This window comes from Plectropomus leopardus, chromosome 2 (genome assembly GCF_026936395.1).
Source record: "Plectropomus leopardus strain MGB_pleo_1.0 chromosome 2, ASM2693639v1, whole genome shotgun sequence".
NCBI lineage: Eukaryota > Metazoa > Chordata > Actinopteri > Perciformes > Serranidae > Plectropomus > Plectropomus leopardus.
Window position 1 is genome coordinate 11,627,501 of NC_142177.1, and position 20,666 is coordinate 11,648,166.

The 20,666-nt window shown below is 41.7% G+C and overlaps 1 protein-coding gene across 3 annotated transcripts in view; it reads left to right on the forward strand.

Annotated features, from left to right (window-relative positions):
• foxp4 (forkhead box P4) overlaps window positions 1-20,666 on the forward strand; it is a 107,822-nt gene that overhangs the window by 77,667 nt on the left and 9,489 nt on the right. Inside the window, exons 6-14 of one of the 3 annotated variants that reach the window (XM_088085134.1) lie at window positions 199-334; window positions 4,244-4,445; window positions 5,407-5,505; window positions 6,949-7,047; window positions 10,381-10,468; window positions 11,654-11,737; window positions 14,817-15,042; window positions 15,589-15,665; window positions 15,762-15,863. In XM_088085134.1, the coding sequence (XP_087941260.1) occupies window positions 199-334; window positions 4,244-4,445; window positions 5,407-5,505; window positions 6,949-7,047; window positions 10,381-10,468; window positions 11,654-11,737; window positions 14,817-15,042; window positions 15,589-15,665; window positions 15,762-15,863 (1,113 nt within the window). Of the gene's footprint in view, window positions 1-195; window positions 335-4,243; window positions 4,446-5,406; window positions 5,506-6,948; window positions 7,048-10,380; window positions 10,469-11,653; window positions 11,738-14,816; window positions 15,043-15,588; window positions 15,666-15,761; window positions 15,864-20,666 lie in introns of all 3 variants that reach the window. The other 2 variants (XM_088085132.1, XM_088085137.1) reach the window with 2 other exon arrangements.

Here is a 20,666-nt window from a genome sequence, read left to right on the forward strand (position 1 = left end):
GTTTCTTACTGAAAAAGTACCAGTGGGTGCTATATTTGAGATATAGTATATATTTTGGTGTTAATGACTTTTTTTCCAGAATGGATAGAAATAATTCAGAAGTAAAGATAAAATAATGTGTGGATAACATGCAAGTAATATGTAAAATGATAACATTTTTTTTAAACCTCTGTCCCTCTGTCTTCTCTCCCACAGCAGTTAGGCAGTAAGCAGTTGGCCTTCCAGCAGCAGCTGATCCAGATGCAGCAGCTTCAGCAGCAGCACATCCTCAACCTCCAGAGACAAGGCCTGGTCCCACTGCAGCCCACCGCCGCCATGCAGTCTCTGCAGCAAGGTACGTGCACGCATGCATGCACACACACTCAGTCACACAGACACATCCTACACAAGCATGCATACACACGGTCATAACTGAGCACACACGCACACACAGGCCTGTGCCCAGTGCCGCATGTGAAGCCTGTTAAGTTAATCAGCCTATAAAAGATAAAAGGGAACCTGATTGGTGGGTTTGTGGAAGGTACTCATTTGGATAATAGGTAAAATATGCCACTAAGCCCCCTGCTTGGAGGTGTGTGCATGTGCTTGAGTGTGTGTGTGTGTCTGTGTGTGTGTGTGTGTGTATGTATGTATGTATGTACTTGAGATTAGCCAGACACAAGAACATCATCGTTTTGCTATTGCTATGCCCAATGGATTTTTTTTGTTCCTATATGTAACTTCTCCCACAGTCTCTTCATTTTGTCAGCATGGCTTTAGAAAGATAAATGTTGACTGTTGACTGGCCTGCCCCTCATGAATGTGTGTGTACATGTATGCATGCATCCACTTTTGTCTTTACACACAGTAATATCTAACCCGCGCACACACACACTACCTCACACGCAGAGAATGCTTTAGGGGCTCTAAAGTGGCCGTAACATTGCTAAAGCGCTGACTGAGTTGACCAAACAGAGTAGTTTCCTTTCCTCTGATCTCCCTGTCTCTCATGCGCAGGCACACTCACAAACTGTTTTTGTCGCTCCGTGATCTAAATCTGACAAAAACAACTCAAATCAATTTTAAACTCTAAACAGTAAAATTTATATAAGATTAATGTAACAGGCAACACTTGCACAGAAACTTAAGTGCTAATGTGCATTAGTCTGTTTAAATGCTAGAGGGCAGGGCGTGTGTGTGTTTGTCCACCAGAGAGTAAGTAGAATTTCCAGTTTACAGAGTGTGAAAAAAAAACGGGTACAACAAATTGAAAACAAATAAAGAGACAGTTTTTAAAAAGAAGAGTGTTACTTCTTAGACAGTTGCAAACACATTTGGCTTCTGCATCTCCTTCTTTCTCTCTTTCTCTCTCCCCGTATCAGAGTGGAATTTCCCTGCAGTGTGAAAGAGCCGGTCCATTGTGACGGCTCAGCCAGGCGTGAGCCAGAGCATTCCTCTGACCAGCCATGCCACACAAACACACAAACACACATGCATAAACACCCGCACCTACACACACAACTGCACACACTGCTGCCCCGCCTCAAAGGGCTGTTGTGTCCGGTAGGCAGTTGGTGGTGGTGGTGGGGGGGTATTTGACATGGGGGGGGTCCTGCTGCTGTGGTTTTTGTTTATTTCTCTTACTGCACTAAGATGGAGGCACTTTGTAGGTATCTCATGACTGCAGAGCTCATGGCCAAAAATAAAACCCAGAGAACACTGAACTAATCTGAATGAAAATCAAACTGTGTTTTCTCAGCACAGAGAAGCATTGTGTGTTTCAGCAGTTTTTTCACTCTCATACAAAAAAAATCCATTAGATTTGACTTCATCCTGTTAGACCCCACCTTCTGGGTAACTTAAGCTACTTCCTAGCATGTCTCATGTCTGCAGACATCAATGTGAAAGTAACATGACCCTAGCAGCCAGATGTGGGTGTGTACGTTAGAACAGTTAGCAACAAAAGCAATCTAAACCTCTCAAATACTTTGTATGTGTCAACACTAGCTGAGGGGGTTTGTGTTTGTATTTTCACCTGAATGCACACTAAGTCTGGATTTTTTTTTTTGTTTTTTTTGTTTACAAATCTTTTCTGCCCTCGGCTGTTTACAATTTGCTTGCTTTGCACTCATGAGTAAACTGTTGTAAACTTTCAAAAACTTGTTCCCAGGGGGAATATTTGTACAGTAAATAATAAACATAGAGTCCATGATCATGAACAATAAATAAATATCACCAGATTAACTTTCACCAGAATCTTTTTTTTCTTTTAAAGTTTAATTTTTCACTAGTATTTTGCGTTGAATATATGTGGTATGAGCAGGTCTGATAAGTCAGAAGAGGAAACACTTTATCTAACAATCCCTTAACTACTTTACACTTTCACTCTCTGGGCGTGTCCACAGATTGGTCGGGTTTCTTGGATAATACACACACACACGTACAGAAATCTATGCACACACCGCCTCATTCCTCCAGAGTGAGAACTTTTGTTTTGGCGGGACCACAGAAGAATGCAGACAAAGCAGACATAATATTTGGATTGCTGCGAGATCTGTGTATGTGTGTGTATGCGCAGATGTGTGTGTGTGTGTATATGTGTGGCTGTGTGTGTGTGTACGTGCATGGTAAGACCCATCGGAGTAGGCTGTGGCATTTTAGGCGTCTCTCTCACTGTGAAATTGGAGCAGAAATAACAAAGCTGCAACTAGAAAGAACTCGAAGTGTGCACCCACCCTGCTCAGACAAATAGTGGTAGTGACAGGAGCAGTGGTGCTGGTGGACAGTAGCAATTGCTAACAGAGTTTAAGAAATAGTTGAGGAATAGTGGATATCTGGAAAGATAACAAAAACATGCAGAAATTAACTTTTGGTCTGTTTTAGTTTGGCCTATTTTCCTCTCTTAACCACTCCCAGAGGACTGTAATAGTTGCATGTGTGTTTAATGTGGATTAGAATAGTTAGCTGCAGCTCCCTGTGACAGTTTATTTAAAGTGTGTCTGATTTTGTAGATATTTTGTCTCAGATGACTAATTATTAATAACAGTTCTTCTTAGCTTTGTTTGAATGAGCTTAACTTATGGGTATACTGTGAATTAATATCTGCTACTGTTTGTAAACACAACATTCATTCTTGACCCCTCTTCCCTGCACTGCTTTTACATACACTGCAAGCTACTATTGTTGGAAAGATTTATTTTAATGGAAAACTGTAGCAAGCTGATTAAGCTAACCAGTATATACCTGTCCAACAGAAAATAGATTTGTTCTACGTTGCTTTTGTCCCACTCTCTCCCTCTAGGAAAAACAGAGGATCCTCACAACGTTTTAAAAGTCATTAAATTAATTAAATCAAAAATATGGCCTTAATTTTTATAAAAATGTATTAAATCAGTCTTTGAAATTTTTAAAAATGGTAAGATATGGAATGTAGGATTTTATGAGTCTTTTTTAACACTGCATTGTAAAATCTCAAAATAATTGGTTACATCTATTTTTTTTAAAATAATTTAGGATGTCAGGAAAATGCTACCATCAACACTCATATTTTATATCACACATTTCTGAAAATAGTAAAAGGCAATGCATATGGGGATTGGTGTATTTCATGAAAAAATATTTTTGGTATCCCACATGCCAAGTGAAAAACACAAAATTGCCACGATTACTTGCCAGCAGACACCCTTCTATTTTACCCTAAAATTGGGCAAAATGGTCCCTTGCCCTATGGATTGGTGTTGGTTTGTGTTTTTTCTTTTCAATTTTAATATTGTAAAATTGGTCTTAAATCTATTTTCGAGTGGCATTAAAAAGTCCAAAAAAGTCAGATATCTAACTTACTCAGCTGAAGGAACTCTGTTCTTTAAGATATGAAGCTAAAAGCCAATGCCAGATGCACTCTTGATATTGAGCAACCTTTTTCAGTGTTTTTTCTGGCAATATTTGCAACATGTCCGCAATTTCAAGGTCGCTACCTTTTTATAAAGTACTGACCTCACCTGCATGCAGTGCACAGGAATGTCCTTAATACAGCGAAATACGAAGAAAATTAGAAAAAACAGGCATAGGGCAGAGTCTCTGCAAATAAATACACTGTCACACACTTCCAGTGGGCCATAAGTGATAATAGAGAGGGATTACTTTTGTACAAGTCCTAATACTGTTGTTCAAGATATATCCTGTATAGTATATCTTTAAATTAAATATCCTATAATAATATTTGCATTCAAATGTAATGTTAACTGACTGTGTTCCTTCTCTGCAGCGATGTGTCCGTCGGACCTCCAACAGCTGTGGAAGGAGGTGTCGGGGGTGCCGAGCAGTGAGGAGGCCCTGAAACAGGCCGAGGGCCTGGACTTGAGCACCAACAGCTCCAATTCTACCTCAGCCTTCCCCAAAGCTGCCAGCGCTCACATCCCACTGCACAGCCTGGCCAACGGACAGAGCCACACCCCAAAGAGAGACAGGTACTTTAACGTATAACACGTCAAAGATATTTCAAGGAGCAGTATGAGACATTCGGAGCGCATCTATGATTCAGAGTCTGGGACGGGGTTGTTTGCACACAGTTCTCAGTATGGAGGTGGCTGAGCAGATAGCTAGCAGCTTACAGTGCTAACTCAATAAACAGCACTAACGACAACAAACAGTACTGGTGGAGATAATGGTGTTAACCTGGGGGTAAATTGGAGGTTGGGAACCATGTTTCAGCCATCACATTGTCTCAATGCCAGTGGTAACCACCATATGAGTGCAGGACAGTTGCAGCGAGCAAACCACAGGAATACACAAGGACTCACATGCACTAATATACATGTGAGGACTGTACCAGACCTACAACACACAGTGAGCAAGACTTCACTCTCTGCTCAGGACGTCATTATTCCACTATATCTTTACAGAGCAAATAGTGGTTTGCTGCTATATTGATGTTCTAAATGTCGCATACAGCTCCTTTAAAACATCCACACTGTGATGGTGCATCTGTCCTCTGTGTGACCTGCAGTCTCTCTAACTCACACACTCTTGCCATGTCATTTTTGGACTTTTAGGTTTTAGCTTTTAGCTGTTCCTCCATACCTACGCACGTAAACACAAGACACGCACATGCAGCATATCACACATCACCAGGGTGTAAACGTCTCTCAGCTCATTTGACAGGAGGTGTGTTGGGTTCAGTATGTTCTGCCGGTATGCTGTCAACCACATGCAAGTATAGTACAGAGGAGAGGAGATGATGGTGGATGCAGGCCATCGGGTAGAGAATGGGAGTTAGTCATCTGTGTAGATCTAAATTTGCTGTGGTGTTGAATGCCTTGTTTCTGTGATGACATATTGGGGATACATTTGTTAGGACCACACATAGTATGAGGACTGTGTTGTCCCATGGTTTTGTTGGCTGCTCATGGGCTTGTCTCCGTCTTTAAGAGCCAGACTGTTTGAGTGGATATCCTCCTTCACCAAGGCAGACAGCGGAGATGATCATGTCCCCCTTTACTCCAAAGGCGGCCAACCCCCCAGCAGCCAGTGAGTAGCACATACACACTCACACATACACGCACATGAGTGGACAAGACAGAGAAACTCCACAGTAGGGTGGTCTGCAGTGACTTTTAGCACTGTTTGCGCTAGGGGTATCGCTGACCTCTGACCTCTGACCTCTGACCTCTGACCTCTGACCTCATTTTGAAGGAGGGTCAGGGTGGGTGTGCAAATATCAATTAAGAGAGCTTCCATTAGTTGGTCAAATATGTCACTCACTATCATATTGCAGCTACAGGGGGCTGCTGGTGTCCCGACAGAGTTGGCTTCAGTAGAGACGAAGAGGGTAGCGTTAGTGTGTTAGCCTGCTAAGCTAATGCATGGCTGATGTGGAGGAGAATGTGGTTGCCAGCAGTTTGTCATGTCTGCTGTCTGAGCTGCTTCTGAGTTGACTCAACCACAGCCAACACACACGTACACACACACACACACACACACACACACGCATACACACACACACACACACACACACACACAAGCTCCAACCTCAGCCAGCACATATGATCAGGAAGAGGCAAAGAAGCAAAAGGGAGAGGGAGAGAGACATGTTTCCATCTGCGAGACAAATGGTTTTTGTTAGACAACCTTCTGATGTTGATTTGGGAGAATCCCCATCCCAGTCCCCACACACACACGTGCACACACACACACACACACACACTCATACACAGTCATGTAAATATATGTGGAGACAGCAGTCGCCGGCGAAGGTCCAGGTCTGAACCACATCTGCTACTGGACCTGCCACACACACACACGTGCACGCACGCACACATGCACGGATGCAGTTATTTTACCCTGGGTCCAAACCAAACCTGGCTTAGTCTTTCATCGCCACACACACATACAAACACACAAACGCACATAAATATGCACAGATGCGCTGCACACAAAAACACACACGTGCACGCACACACATAAGCTCACCACAAAAGAACAACCAGCACATGACGGCAGCCGCCGCCAATCAGTCATGGCTGGTTGGTCCTGTGCCGACTCTGTGTCAGCTCCTGAAACATAAGAACACACACCAACACTAACACACACAACACATGCGCCAAGGACAGAAAGACAGGTCATGGACTTGAGAATGTGCCTCTGAGGTTGCTGGACCAATTCCCTTATTTGCCTGGCTTCTGTAACTGACCCCACTCTGCTCTATCCTCCTCTCTCTGCACTTGGCTTCGTGAGCCGTACAAACTAATGACTGCTAACCAGACTCAGCTGTATGGCTGTACTAATGCTTCTGCTGCTACAGTTAGTTTTGCATGTGTGTGTATGTTAGTGTGTGAATTTGTGGCTTATTAAGGCTTCACTTTTTATTTAGAAAAAAACTATCTTTGTTTGCTGTATGTTTTATGCACATAATAACATATGAAAAATCTGTTTTACGACCTCACTCTTTTCATGTGTCTCTTCCCCCCACAGTCATGAGGAGCATGCTGGCTCCCATCCTCTTTACGGCCATGGAGAGTGTAAGTGGCCCGGCTGTGAAGCACTGTGTGAGGACATGGGACAGTTCATCAAGTAAGTCAACCACCCAAAAATATGACGTTGGTATGAGGTTGGGATTACAAATAAAAAAAATGATAAACTACATAATGAAAAACATACGTAAGTGCTTGACAGGGATGATGACTTTAAAACGAAAGTTTCTACAGACTGCATATTCAATACAGCTACTGGAAAAAGACAACAGTGGTAGAGGTTCTGTTTAGACCAGCACACCTGTTCAAGAAATACTTCACCCACAAAATGATAATTCCTTTATTTCTCATCCTGTGATTTGTTGAATTTCTGGGGAAAACTTTGCTCTTCTTGCATACCTCTACAAAGAAGGAAGAATCCCAAAAGAGAAAATTCTTTATCAACGGAAACAAAAAGGGGTCACCATTTAACAACAGCAAAACTATATCAAAACATTTGTTTGCAAACTCTCTCAGAACTCATGTATTATAATCCTAGCCTCATTTATCCAGTCGTATGATCAGTACTTCCTTAAACACATGCATTTTTGCTAGAGCCTTACTATTTAAAACACTCCCATATAATCACTCTAATGCATGGATAGGGCAAAACAAAGTTTTATGCACTAATTCACCATAAACGAGGGGAGTTTTCCTTTAAAGTGTCAGTTTTCAGCTTTAAGGGCTCTCGGATGTGTCTGTAGTTACCTTGGAGGAGTCAAATATTTCCAGACTTCCTCTCAGACTTTTGTCCAAGTTCTTTATTCTCAAAACATCACAGATAAATATCAGCAGAATCATCTTACTTCAGTATTGTTTCAATTTAAGCAGTAATGTGCAAACTTCTTGGCTGCAAACCCGAATTTTGCAGCTACACACATTTCACTCATATTGGCCATAAATAAGGTTTAAGACCACATCAAAACTTTCTTACATTTTCTCACTAACTGGAAACAAACACACCTTTTTAGAAAAAAAAAAAAAAAAAAAGCCTCAATAATGCTAAAGGCAAAACACCTTCTCTGATTCAGATCACCAGCAGGAACAAAAGATAAAGCAGAGCAAAGTGAAGCAGTTTGCCCTAAACGTGGAGTGTCAGTCACGTACCTGACTGCTGTTGCTCATTGGCTCACTAATTTATCAGTTGCAATCTGTTACATCACATTTGCTCTGAGGCTCATTCATGCACACACACACACACACACACACACACACACACACACACACACACACACACACGCACAAACACACACGCACACAGGCACACACATAGACTCAACATGTGTGTACATTTTCCGTTTTTCGAGGAATTCTTTGAGCTCCTCCTACAACACTTTCCTCTTCCTCTTTGTTCTTGTGATAGTACTTGCAATGGAGTCTTTTCTTCATTTGGTGTTTATGTTTTATTGTCTGTGTTTGTGTTTTGTATGCTTTTCCTCTGAAGAGTCATTGTTTCTTTGCCTAAAGAGGAAATTACAGTTAATTACCTCATCTGCATGCACATCTTTTTGTTTCCCAGACAAAAGTAAAGACATCAAACAAACTTATATCTCACTCATCCCACTCTTCCTCCATCATATTATTTGGCACTTTTGGAGTCAGTGGGGGGATGTCAATGCAGTCTCTGGCCTTGACATTCTGCTGCCTCCTCCTCTGTCACACACACAGTACGGCGGACTTCCCCGTGGCACTGCGGCTGCTAACGAAGGCTTCACAAGCCCTTTAATGAAGCCCTAAACAAACTCACACTCTCATTATCGGCGTGGAACTCTTAGCTATTTGAGCTATGGTGATATTAATAAGCCGGGGTGATGAAATACGCACACACACACATAATCACAGAAGTGTGCGTGGTGATTGTGATGGCATCGGACAGTCAGATCAAAGCATGCAGGCAGGCTGGGAAAGTTTGGAGAGGAAAGCTGTTGTTTGGTGTCTCATTTCACGTAGCCCCGGGGCAGATGGAAGGAGAAAAAGAGATAGAGTGAAAGAGTGTGTGTAAGAGAGAGAGGGAGATTAAAAAAAAAAGAGGCAGTGACAGATAATGCCGTCAGTCCGACAGTGCGCTCCCTTCCAGCCAGCTTTAGTCATCGCCCCAGGAGGGAAAAGGGAAGAGCAGAAGAACAGAGGAGGGAGACACTCCACTATTTCAGGCCTTTCTTCTCTTCTCTTGTCCCACCTCCCCTCCCTCCCCGTCCTCTGGTATAATACTCTGGCTGTGGTCGGTGGAGCTGGGTGTAATGTGGGTTAAAGCCTTGTCTGCCAGCACTCAGAGGAGTAAACAGAGCCTCATTGTCGGGACACATCGAAAAAAAAAAACCTGCTACTGTTTATGGCCAGACTATAGAGAGAGGGGAGGGTTTTTGGGGGCAGATTTGGTTGGAATGAGTGTGAATCATAGGCATTTGGGGAGTTGCGGGGGAAGACGAGTGGGATGGGGAGAGTGGACAGGAGTGCGAGTGAGGAAGAGAGGGGGAGAGAGAGCTTAACAGAGTGAAAGAGAGAAAGAGGAGTGAGATCATGTTTTTGTTATTATTATCGTGCACTTGTGTTGAGCCGTCTATCTGACTGGATTAGCCACGCCATGACATCATTGTTTTTGTTTCATTTCTTCGCCTGATATTGCCTAACTTTCTGCTTTCTTAAAGACACACACACTCAAAGAGTCACACACATATTGTGTAACATGCATTTCACAACAAACAAGTCAGAAAAGTGGATTTATGAAGATTATTTGGATTATAATTTAACACCAAAGGACAATGCAAAACTCACTCTGATACACACACTCATACACACACTGGGCAGGCAGCAGCAACCTGTGAATAACCTTGTCGATGAAAGAGCAGAGAGAAAGGGATGGAGGAAGGGAAACAGGGAGGGGTGGGCTGGGAAAGATCAGAAGGTCCCGAGTCCTCCCACATTGGAGGAAACAAACAGCGCCACCATTCACACATACACACACATGCATGCACACACACACACATGCACACCAGTGTTAATATGTGGAGTTTAGCTAACAGAAAGTCTTAAGATAAGGCTTTGTGCGATAACACATGAGCTCATATCCAGGTGGTTGTCTTGGATCATGGCTCACTGAGCACCAATGAAGTATACACACACAAAACACAGCTGCCGCGTCCTTCACTAGACAAAATAAACCTCCAAGATTATGATTTATTTTTATAGTGCTGAAACAGCTCATAACTCGGTTTAAATAAAAGTGAAAGAGCTGGGGTTTCATTTTAAGGGACCTGTGAATTTCACAAGGATTCTGTTGATTCAATGTCACTAAGAAATCATCCTAAAAGTGAGACAATCAGTGTTTGATCCTTTCTTTTATACAGTCTTTGTGCATATAAATTGATCCTCTTGCATTTCCCTTCACCTCCAGGCACTTGAACAATGAGCATGCCCTAGATGACCGCAGCACTGCTCAGTGCCGAGTCCAAATGCAGGTGGTTCAGCAACTGGAGATACAGGTGAGTCACACACACACACACATGCGCGCTTAATTTCCATCCGCTCACAAACAGAGTCGTGAAGACTGTTTCAGCCAGTCAATGGCAGTAACTTGTCTGAGGCAGGGCAGAGTTTATGGAGAGCAGTGGAGCTTGTAATTTAAAAGGAGCAGTCGGCAGGGAAGCTGCCATCGCTGCTCCAATTATAAAGCTGCTCTGGTCACCAGTAAGAGAGAGAGCGAGGCTGAGAGGGGAGGGAGTGTGAGAGAGACATGAGCTAGAAAGGCGGAGGACCAGGCTGCACGGCCTCTCATGTTCTCAAAGTGGTTCATGCACGCAATGCTCTTGAAACATCTGAATGCTTCGGCAAAAGCAAAATACCGACACTGGGCAAGAAGTGAAACAAACGGTACGTAAGAAAAGTGAAAAAAGCAAAAAACAAAGGCTCCCTTTTCACACACATCTTGACATAGTTTCCGAAACACTACCCTGTTCACATCACTGCGCATGAGTGTGTGTGCTGTCCGGCATTAGGGTTAGCATTGTGTTTGGTGGAGGTGGTGGTAAACAGCGTTTAGCTGAGCCCCTGAAGCCACCACCAGGGAACACAAAGTGACAGAGAGGCAGCTGGTGTCACATCACATCAGAACGGCCGTCTCTCGCTCTCTGACATGTCACTTCATCCCTCAGCAGTCCACAGGCAGCCCACCACCTCCGACAGCACACACACGCACACACACACACACACACACACACACACACACACACACGCACTAACACACACACTAACACACACAGCAGCAACACTTTGTTTAAATATCTCATATTTGTGCATCTCTGCAGTGTGTGAGTATGTTAATGGTGCTATCTGTCTTAGTGTAGATCCGTTGTTTCTGGAGGCTACACATGTGTACGCTTGTACTCACGCACAAACACACACGCAGGATGCAGCATTTCCACAGGCTGTAGCAGCACCCATTAAACGGCAGTTAACAATGTCAAACGGGGACGAGTGTGTCTGCAGGCTAGTGTAAGTGTGTGAGAGAGCTCCGGGTGCTGAGGCGGCTGACTTTCATATTCATCTCTGTGCCTGAGGTGTAATTGTAATTGTAATTCTGTGTCAATACCACATTATATCAATCTAAGTGTTACCAAATGAGATAGGGTGTTTTTTCATGGCGATAACCACCCTTGTTTGTTTCACAGCTGGCGAAAGAGAGCGAGCGACTCCAGGCCATGATGACCCATCTGCACATGCGCCCTTCAGAGCCAAAGCCTTTTAACCAACCTGTGAGTAAACACTGGCACCCCATAACCTAAATGACATCATCTTTCCTTCTACTCTCTGACCCAAACTCTGACTCTCACCTCTTATTCACCTACAAATGCCTCTTAATCGAACAGTTTCTTTACCCCTAAACCTTCTTGGGATTTCACGCTCCTCTCTTACTGTCTAGCTTGGTATCTACGCCCCCTATTGACCAGTGAGGGTTAATGTGTTGTTCAGCTCTAACAGGGACTACTTTTAGTCATCTCAGCACTCCTTTCTGTCCTTGTTTCCTTCACATCTTCTGTCTCTGTCTTAAACCTCTCATGATACTCTGCATGTAGTCGCCCAGAAAACTATGCTTCATGGTGTCCTCATTCCAAAGAGAAAGTCGTAAATTCCAACTATTCACACATTCATACTCTGTCCGAGTTGAACTATAGTTTTGTGTCCGATTCAGCATTTCAAAAATTTCTCAGCTCGTCAGAGAGACCAGCTAACGCAGCCTCTCAGTGTTTTCAGTATGTGCCCACAAAAGGGATAGAAATTTAATGTGATGTGTGTGTGTGTGTGTGTGTGTGTGTGTGTGTGTGTGTGTGTGTGTGTGTGTGTGTGTGTCCACACTGGTTGGCGAGGCTGTTATTAGGTATCTAATGAATATTTCATTATTCAGATTGACGAGGAGTCTTATTAAAATATGAAGATGTTGAAATTAATTGTCAATTAGAGGTAGAGTGTCTTAATTTGAGGGGATATAAATGGGTGCAGCCGAGTGGCAATGTGGGTGTGTGTGCATGTCTGTGTGTGTGTTTGTGTGTCTGGATGATGCGTTGATCGCTGGGGGATCAGCTGCTATTAACATCTAATGGGAAATCAGGAAGAGGCGTGTTCTGTCACCACCGGAGACGAGCCTCGGGGTCAGGGATTGGAGGAGGAGGGGGCAGGGGAGGAGCGTCAGGAATGGAAACAAAGCTTGGCCTCAATTAACAGGGTTCGACTGTTGCCGTGGTGATGTGGCAGGGTTGCAGCGTTAATGAAGTACCTGTTAAACAGCCCCGCCCCCTCCAGTCTACTTAAAATAGTAGGGAGAGGGGGCAGAGTAAGAAGTAAAGAGAAGGCGATTCACACATTTTACAAACATATAGACAACACACATACACACACACAGAAAGTGGTTTTAATTAGTCCTAAACTAGCAGCCCTGCAACGGCTGTCCCAGAGAGACTGGGAGTACTGGTTCTGTGTGTACTGTGTGTGTTTTTGTGTGTGTAAGGCTCTGCCTAATTGGGCCGTATTGGTCCGTGAAGACTTCGCCACCGCAGAGTGCATGTGTGTGTTCCCTTCTTACAAACATGCTGTCGTGTGGTTTTGTATTTGTAGGCGCAGGGTTAATTGCAGCCAGCGCTGTGTGTATAAATACAGTATATGTGCATGTTCAGTGTGTGTGTGTGTGAGTGTGTGTGTTATTGTGCATAAGAATGCAAAGCGGTAAGGAAACAAATTTCTAGGGGCTTTATTTTTATGTAATGTGACTTAACAGTAGTTTTTTTTCCTGGATAGAGCGCCCTATACAGCTATAGGTTAAATTATTTCATATTAATGGTAGGAGTAGACTCGTGGGCCTGTCGGCCCTCTGTGCTGTGTGATTGCATTATTTCTGTGCCGTGTGTTTGCATTATTTTATGCTTTATCTATTACAGAGCGCAGAGCAGGGAAACTTACTGAGTTACAACCTTAGATGCACTGGAAAAAACTGTTTAGAAACACTTTCTTGGAAGAGATTTGTTGTGTATGACACAAAAGCATTGACTAAACTGATGACCCCCGACAATGATATTTCATATTTTATTCAATGGATAACAATAACAGTACAAATCAACTAATACAGTGTACAGTTATCCCAAAGAGAGAACACAGAAACTGCAATAAGTTTGTGTAAAATGAGCAATCTGGATGCATTTTGAGCAGATTATTTCTTGTAAATAATGCCTCATATGAGGTTGTTGTTTTTTAATTTTTTTTTTAATTATTTTTTTTTTTACAAATTCAGCATTTTCTTCTTCCTGATGGTTCTATTAGCTCTTTATTTTAACTGTGTATTGATGCAGTATGAAGTTGTTGAGCAGAGTTAAAATACCTAATGTTCAGGTCTTCACTGAGCTCTTATCCTATGAAATCTTTTTTAAAGGTCAAGCTATATCTTAATAATTATCCAAACTTTTTAGTGTTCCCACAGAAATGAATGAAATCAATAGATATGGGCCTACCGTCTTTTGTTTTTTTTTCTAGACTTTTTTTTAGACCTTTTTTTTAGGCCTCATGACATGCTCTGAAGCTGTGGTGACCCCTAGCAGGGGCTGGGACCCCCAGGTTGGGAATCAGTGGTTTAATACATTAATATCAGCTGACCCTGATCCTGTCTTGTGTAGATGATATTTCTCTATAAACAGCAGCGCTCAGCAGATGGCGAACCCTTAAAGTAAAAATGAGAGAAGCATTCATCATGTAGAAAATCCATTTTATGTTCCTACACTAAAACAATTCTCTACCCCCAATAAAGAAACTATTAATTTTTATATTAATAATGAATACACCCAGCTAAAGTTCATAATATAAATGGATTCACACATCACAACTAATACTAATTAATAATAACTACTCATAAGTCACAACTAATTTACTTATAGTTAGTTATTTAATAGTTATAATTTACTAACTAATACTTTTTAATCATATGACCCTTTGCATTGTTTTTAAATACCTTGTGTAAATTTCCACATTGTTACATTTGTTATCCTGTTTAAGCTCATCTAATCATCTTTGCACTACTTGTAACTGCGCTATTAGGCACACAGACTTAAATATTAAATAGTAGCTAAAATTGTTTAATTAGGGCTTGTGCATACATACATTTAAAACTGTAATTTTCTGTTGTAATTTTTTATTTATTTTTTTTATATTTAATGTTTAATTCCTGTACATTTAGAGCAAAGCTAAACAGAGTCAAATTCCTTGTTTGTGTAAGCATACTTACAACAAAGTATGCTTACACAAACCAAAAAAGCTGATTCTGAACTAATTTCTCTGTGTGTCTCTCTTTAGCTGAACCTGGCTTCCAGCGGCTCTCTGCTAAAGCGAGACAGTGAGGTCTACCCAGAGGGTCTTCCTCACCCCCCCACCTCAGCTGCCGCCCCCATCACCCCACTGCGCCAGGGACCCTCAGTCATCAGCTCCTCCAGCCTGCACACACACTCCCACTCCCACACGCACGGCGTTGGGCCCATACGTAGGCGCAACTCCGACAAGTACTGCACCCCCATCGCCTCAGGTAGACTGGAACACTCACTCAATCAGTGCCTTCCTTTTTATGTTGATTTTCTTATCATTATTATTATCATGCATTACCTTGTTATAATTTATAGCTTTGTTATAGACTTACATCTATGATTTTTAATCTTTTTTTTCCTCGCAAATTTCCTTTTGCAAGAACGCTGTAATATATTCAGAGATCACGTTCATTCATGGCTCAAAGAGAGATGCACTTGCTGCCATCTCTTGACTGTCTTGCAGTAGAAAATTATTTCAGCCTTAGTTTTAATTCCAGGTATTCAAGCGATTTATTTTTAAGTATGTGACTTATAATAAAGTCACATTCATTCATATTCACAAGTATAAAGAAAGGAATATATGATGGGCTTCTAAAGAAGAATATTAATAAAAATGTACCCCCCCCCCCCCAAAAAAAAAGTGCCACTGAGACACTTTCCAAATTTATTTTAATTATTTCCATTTATTCCCATTTAAATTTGTAAAACATTTTACATGTTACAATACAAGCCCAGCTAATTTAACTTAATGATGCTTCTCTTTTCAGAGCTGGCTCAGAACTGTGAGTTCTACAAGAACGCTGATGTCAGGCCTCCCTTTACCTACGCCTCTCTTATACGTCATGTAAGTCTCTTCAGTGATCCAGTTTCAGCATCTCTTCTTTCCATCTGTGTTCTCCTCCTCTAAATCACATTGTGTCTCCTCTCTTTCTGTCCTCAGGCCATTCTGGAGTCCCCAGACAGACAGTTGACTCTCAATGAGATCTACAACTGGTTTACACGAAAGTTTGCCTATTTCAGGAGAAACACAGCCACATGGAAGGTAAAACCTTACAATACTCACACTTTTCTTTTGTACTTTTTTCCTCTCAGGAAATCCTAGTGACTACATCTAACCAGTAGTACAGTGGATGAAATTTAAATATTTAAATTCTAGGTCCTATACATAAACAGCCTCTATGGGCCCCTGCCCTTCCTGTATCCATGTTTGTAATTTTTTTTTATTTTTACAAACTGTCACTGTGCTTTCTTTTTCTTTCTTTCTTTCTTTCTTTCTTTCTTTCTTTCTTTCTTTCTTTCTTTCTTTCTTTCTTTCTTTCTTTCTTTCTTTCCTTTCTTGGAACCCAATTTTCCTTTCTCAGGGAAAGATATGACATGACAGTGTTTGTTGGTGCCCTAACAGCGTGAGCAGTCACTCTTTAGCCACAGTCACACTTTTAAGTTGAATCCTATTACAGGGGCGGTAAACCATCTAGGGCATGTAAGGAGTAAGAGAGACCTGGGAGAGCCTCTGCTTGTTTTTTTTTTTCAATTGATTTATTCAGCCAATTTTAATTAAGTTATGGCTCTAATAACATAGAAATTAAAAAAGTGTAAACAACACTAAATTATGAATTTCAGGAAATTTGATAACCCCCCCCCACCCATCAGGTCCCTGGGTAATCAAGCTGACTTGCCCCTACAACGCCCCTGGGTCTCACTAATGCAAATTCTAAATATAAAAACTAAATGTGTACTCAACTGATGGAAGATAGAGAACAGACCATAAAGCAAACTGGTTTGAAGTTGTTTAGATGAGTGGTTCCCAACTAGTCCAGCCACGGGGTCCAGATTTCTCCTTAGTCATTAGTTCATGGTCCAAACATTATGTCTTATGTTTGCTATTTGTGTTGATAGCAGTGTCAAATGGATCTTTTTAAATGCGATGTTTAGTGTATGTTTTTTAATGTAGACCCCAGGTATTTAGGGCACAGCTAATGGGGATCCTAACAAATAAAAGTAAAAAAGTTAGATCATTTACCCCTTTTTGAATTTTATGTTACAAAATGTAAATAACATGTTGTCTCATGTCACAATGAAATCAAACATATTGCAAGAATGAATCAGAAATGGCTTTTCAAAATAAAAGCTGTGTGCCAGAAATTTCCTGTACTTTAAAATAAAGTTTTTTACAAACTTGACAAATTCACAAGTCACTTGTGGTCCATTCAGAATGGACCCGCAACCTACTTTTGGACAGCAACCCACTAGTTGGGCTCCGCTGATTTTAGCGAAAACCAGATTTAGAAAATAAAAGTTTCGACTGCAGCTCTGTCTGGTTAAATATTTTGACTCAAACTTAAATATGGCATACAACTTCCACTGGATAAAAGCTGATCACTGCAAAGTAACTGTGGTCTGTGCCCACTGAAGAACCCCTAAACCAAGCAGATGTCGGCTGAGACCACAATGGAAAAAAACATTTTCAGGCAGGTTGTGCTTGTATTTGAAACATTTGGATAGGCCAAAATGGCCTCGTTTTCAGAAAATGGATTCAATATGATGGCCTAAATTTAGCACATACACTCAGAGTGACACAAGTACAATAACACACATACACACACTTGCACACAAGTTTTAAAGCGGACTTTGCTCAGCTCCTAAAGATATGACCGATTTGACAGTTATTGGCTCTTTCTGTCCTTTATGAGACACTTCCCTACTGCTCTCACTCTCTCCTGCTTCCACACTCTCTCTTCTCCTCACTCGCTCTCTCTGCCTCTCAGCCCTATACAGTTCTCTCACCTCCAACGTGGTGCTTGGAGAGTCGGCCCCACTTAGCCCGTTAGAGACACATCTCGCCGTTATACAGCCTCATTACAGAGATGCACATAAAAAGCCAACTCTCTCTCACACACACACACACACACACACACACACACACACACGCACGCACACACACACACTACTCATGATCACACACATTGAGTTCTCTCTCTCGCCCTCTCTCTCTCACACACACACACACACACACACACACCTGGCCTGATCCCACCATTGTAGGTGCTGACCCATTTCTGCAGAAACCGCGCACTAATTTGAGTGTCAGTTCCTCCAGAGAGGGAAAGGGAGAGGATGAGCAAAGACGGTGGGAGGAGGAACTGAGGAGAGACCCCGTCCTTCCTCTAATAGCCCTAAACTAAGGAGGGAGGGATGGGATGATGATGGAGGGATGGAGGGAGGGAGGGGGTTAAGAGACAGGGGCAGCCAGGAATATCTTTACTTCCTCATCTGACTTTTATGAATTTTAACTATTAATGTCTGGTGTCTGCTTCCTGTGCCGTTGGCCTGGCAGACCTTTAAATATAGCTCGGCATGGCCTTATGTATTTATATAGCAGCCCAGCGAGTCAAATAGGGCCGTAGAGATGTATGTCCTTTAATAAGCCGTTATATTTCATGAGGAGAGCAGCGGTGTCAGGGAGTGGAAGTCATTGATCATGGAAACGAAAGCGACAGAGAATGAGGACGAGACAAGAGAGAGAGAAAAAGAAAGGGATGATTGAGAGAGGAGGAGAAATGAGTGTGGAATGTTATTTCAAGGTGCTGCATGATAGGCCAGAGGCCTTAAAGACAAGGTTTTATTTTCTTTGAAGTTTACCAAAAAGCAGTTTCCCATTTGTTTGTTTTGTTTTTTCTTCATTTTTTTAGATGCAGTTGGTTTCAGTCATTTTTTGGGGGTGAAATTCATCCCACATATAAATAAAATTCGAATAGAATACAACAGAATCAGAAAACGAAATTAACACTCTGTGACTTCCGGTGATTAAGTGTAACTAAGTACATTTACTTAAGTACTGTACTTACTGTACTTAAGTAATAACATATTTACTTCTGTCATTTCACGGGAAAAGATGTTTTATTTTTTATACCACTACACTTTTTACACCACTACATGTGCAAAATGCTGCTCATACTTTAACACATCTTTTATAATTATGTAAAATAATATATAATAGTTAAACACTTTTTCCTGCATTGTGAATACTTTTAGTTATTAAATACATTTTGCTAATACATAGTCATAATCATAATCACAGTGCAGTATTGGTCTAACTTAAGCAAATGATTTCAATATTTTAGCACAATTTAACACTAATCTGGTTGTTGGGTCATCACAAAGGAAACTCTAGAATAGTTGGAATGTAATTAAGTACATTTACTTGCGTATTGCACTTAAGTAATGATTTGAGGTACTTGTACAGTTTCACAGGAAAATGCTGTACTTTTTACTCAACTACAGTTATTTTACAGCTGAAATTGTTAGTTACCTTGTATATTTAATATAATGATATATTTTTATAGATTAAATGTCCAACAGTATATGAAATAGTTAAAATTAGCTCCACACTGACAAACTAAATCATTAAAATGCTGCCTACACATTCATGCATCAGTAATAATTATTCAATAATATAAAATATATTAGTATAACATTCACAGGGGCCCGTTTCTGCACCATAAGTAGTTTACTTAAAATACTTTGAGAGCATTTTGCTAATAATACATACACTTTTACTTTTTCAGTGCAGGACTTATACTCTCTATATATTTTTTTGTATTTTCATAGTGCTGTATTGCTACTTTAACTTCAGTAAAGGATCTCAACACTTGCTATGTATTTTTTTAATCATCATCTCGCCTGATCTTCCTATTTAGTATCACAGTGGGAGCAACGTTTCCCAGCATGCATCAGGCGAAAGCAGGAACACAACTGGAATGATAACAATGCTAGAACATTTACAATATAGAGACATTCGTAGCTAAAATAACACCTGAGAACCTGAAAAAAGATTAGTCTCTTGATTTTTTTTTCTAGTACATAATTCTTTCTTTCTTCCCAAATTCTGCCTCCACTCCCCCCACCCCCCTCAGCCAGAGGGAGTGGAGATGAGTGGCACATGTGCTGTGACCCACTGTAAATGACTGCTAATGTTTTAACTGGGAGAATTAGGCTTTCATCACGGAGACGAATGCAAATAGCACTGCAATAGCACTGGTGTCTGGCGTGTGTGTGTGTGTGTGTGTGTGTGTGTGTGTGTGTGTGTGTGTGTGTGTGTGTGTGTGTGTGTGTGTGTGTTTGCACTGTCAGGGTGGCGGGCGCAGATTGGGGTCAGACTCATTTACAAAACTTAGCATCACGGCTCGGGGGTTGAGGGGATGCGGGGGAGAAAGGGTTCCTCCGCTGATTATGGCTTGTGTAATTACGTGTGTGTGTGTTTGTATGTGTGTGTGCGCGCGTGTGTATCTGTGTGTGTAATTACGGCGAGGAGTGATGCATGCCTGGCCTGTCCCTCCCTCTCGGCTTAGAACAACGTGTCAGAGAGAATATGCAGGATTTAATTATAGACGAATTAAAATTGGTAATGAAATTGGGCATGAACAAACTACAAATAGCAGATGAAAAGGGAGGCCTGTCCCTGGGGGGGTGAGACGAAGATAGCGGTGTGCCCGCCTGCGTGCCTGTCTGAGGGCCTGTGGATGTGTGTGTGTGTTTCTGTGTGTGTGCTGATGGTGACTGATTAGAAAAATTCTGAGATAAAGTAACGCTACTAGAGAACAGCTTGCCTGTATTAGCACTGTACATGCAGCTACAGTATGTGTGTGTATATAAAAAAGATCCGGGGGTCACACTACTTAAAAGGTAACTCAACGCCGAGCTGGAAAGTGCTGTTTGTACTGAACACACCCTGAGTGAGTGTTCTTACCTCCAGCCAAGTGAGAACTTCAAGTAAAGGAACAAAAATAACAATTTCAGCTGGAGTTGAGTTTCTCCTCAAGGACGTTCCCCTGCTAGAATATTGTGG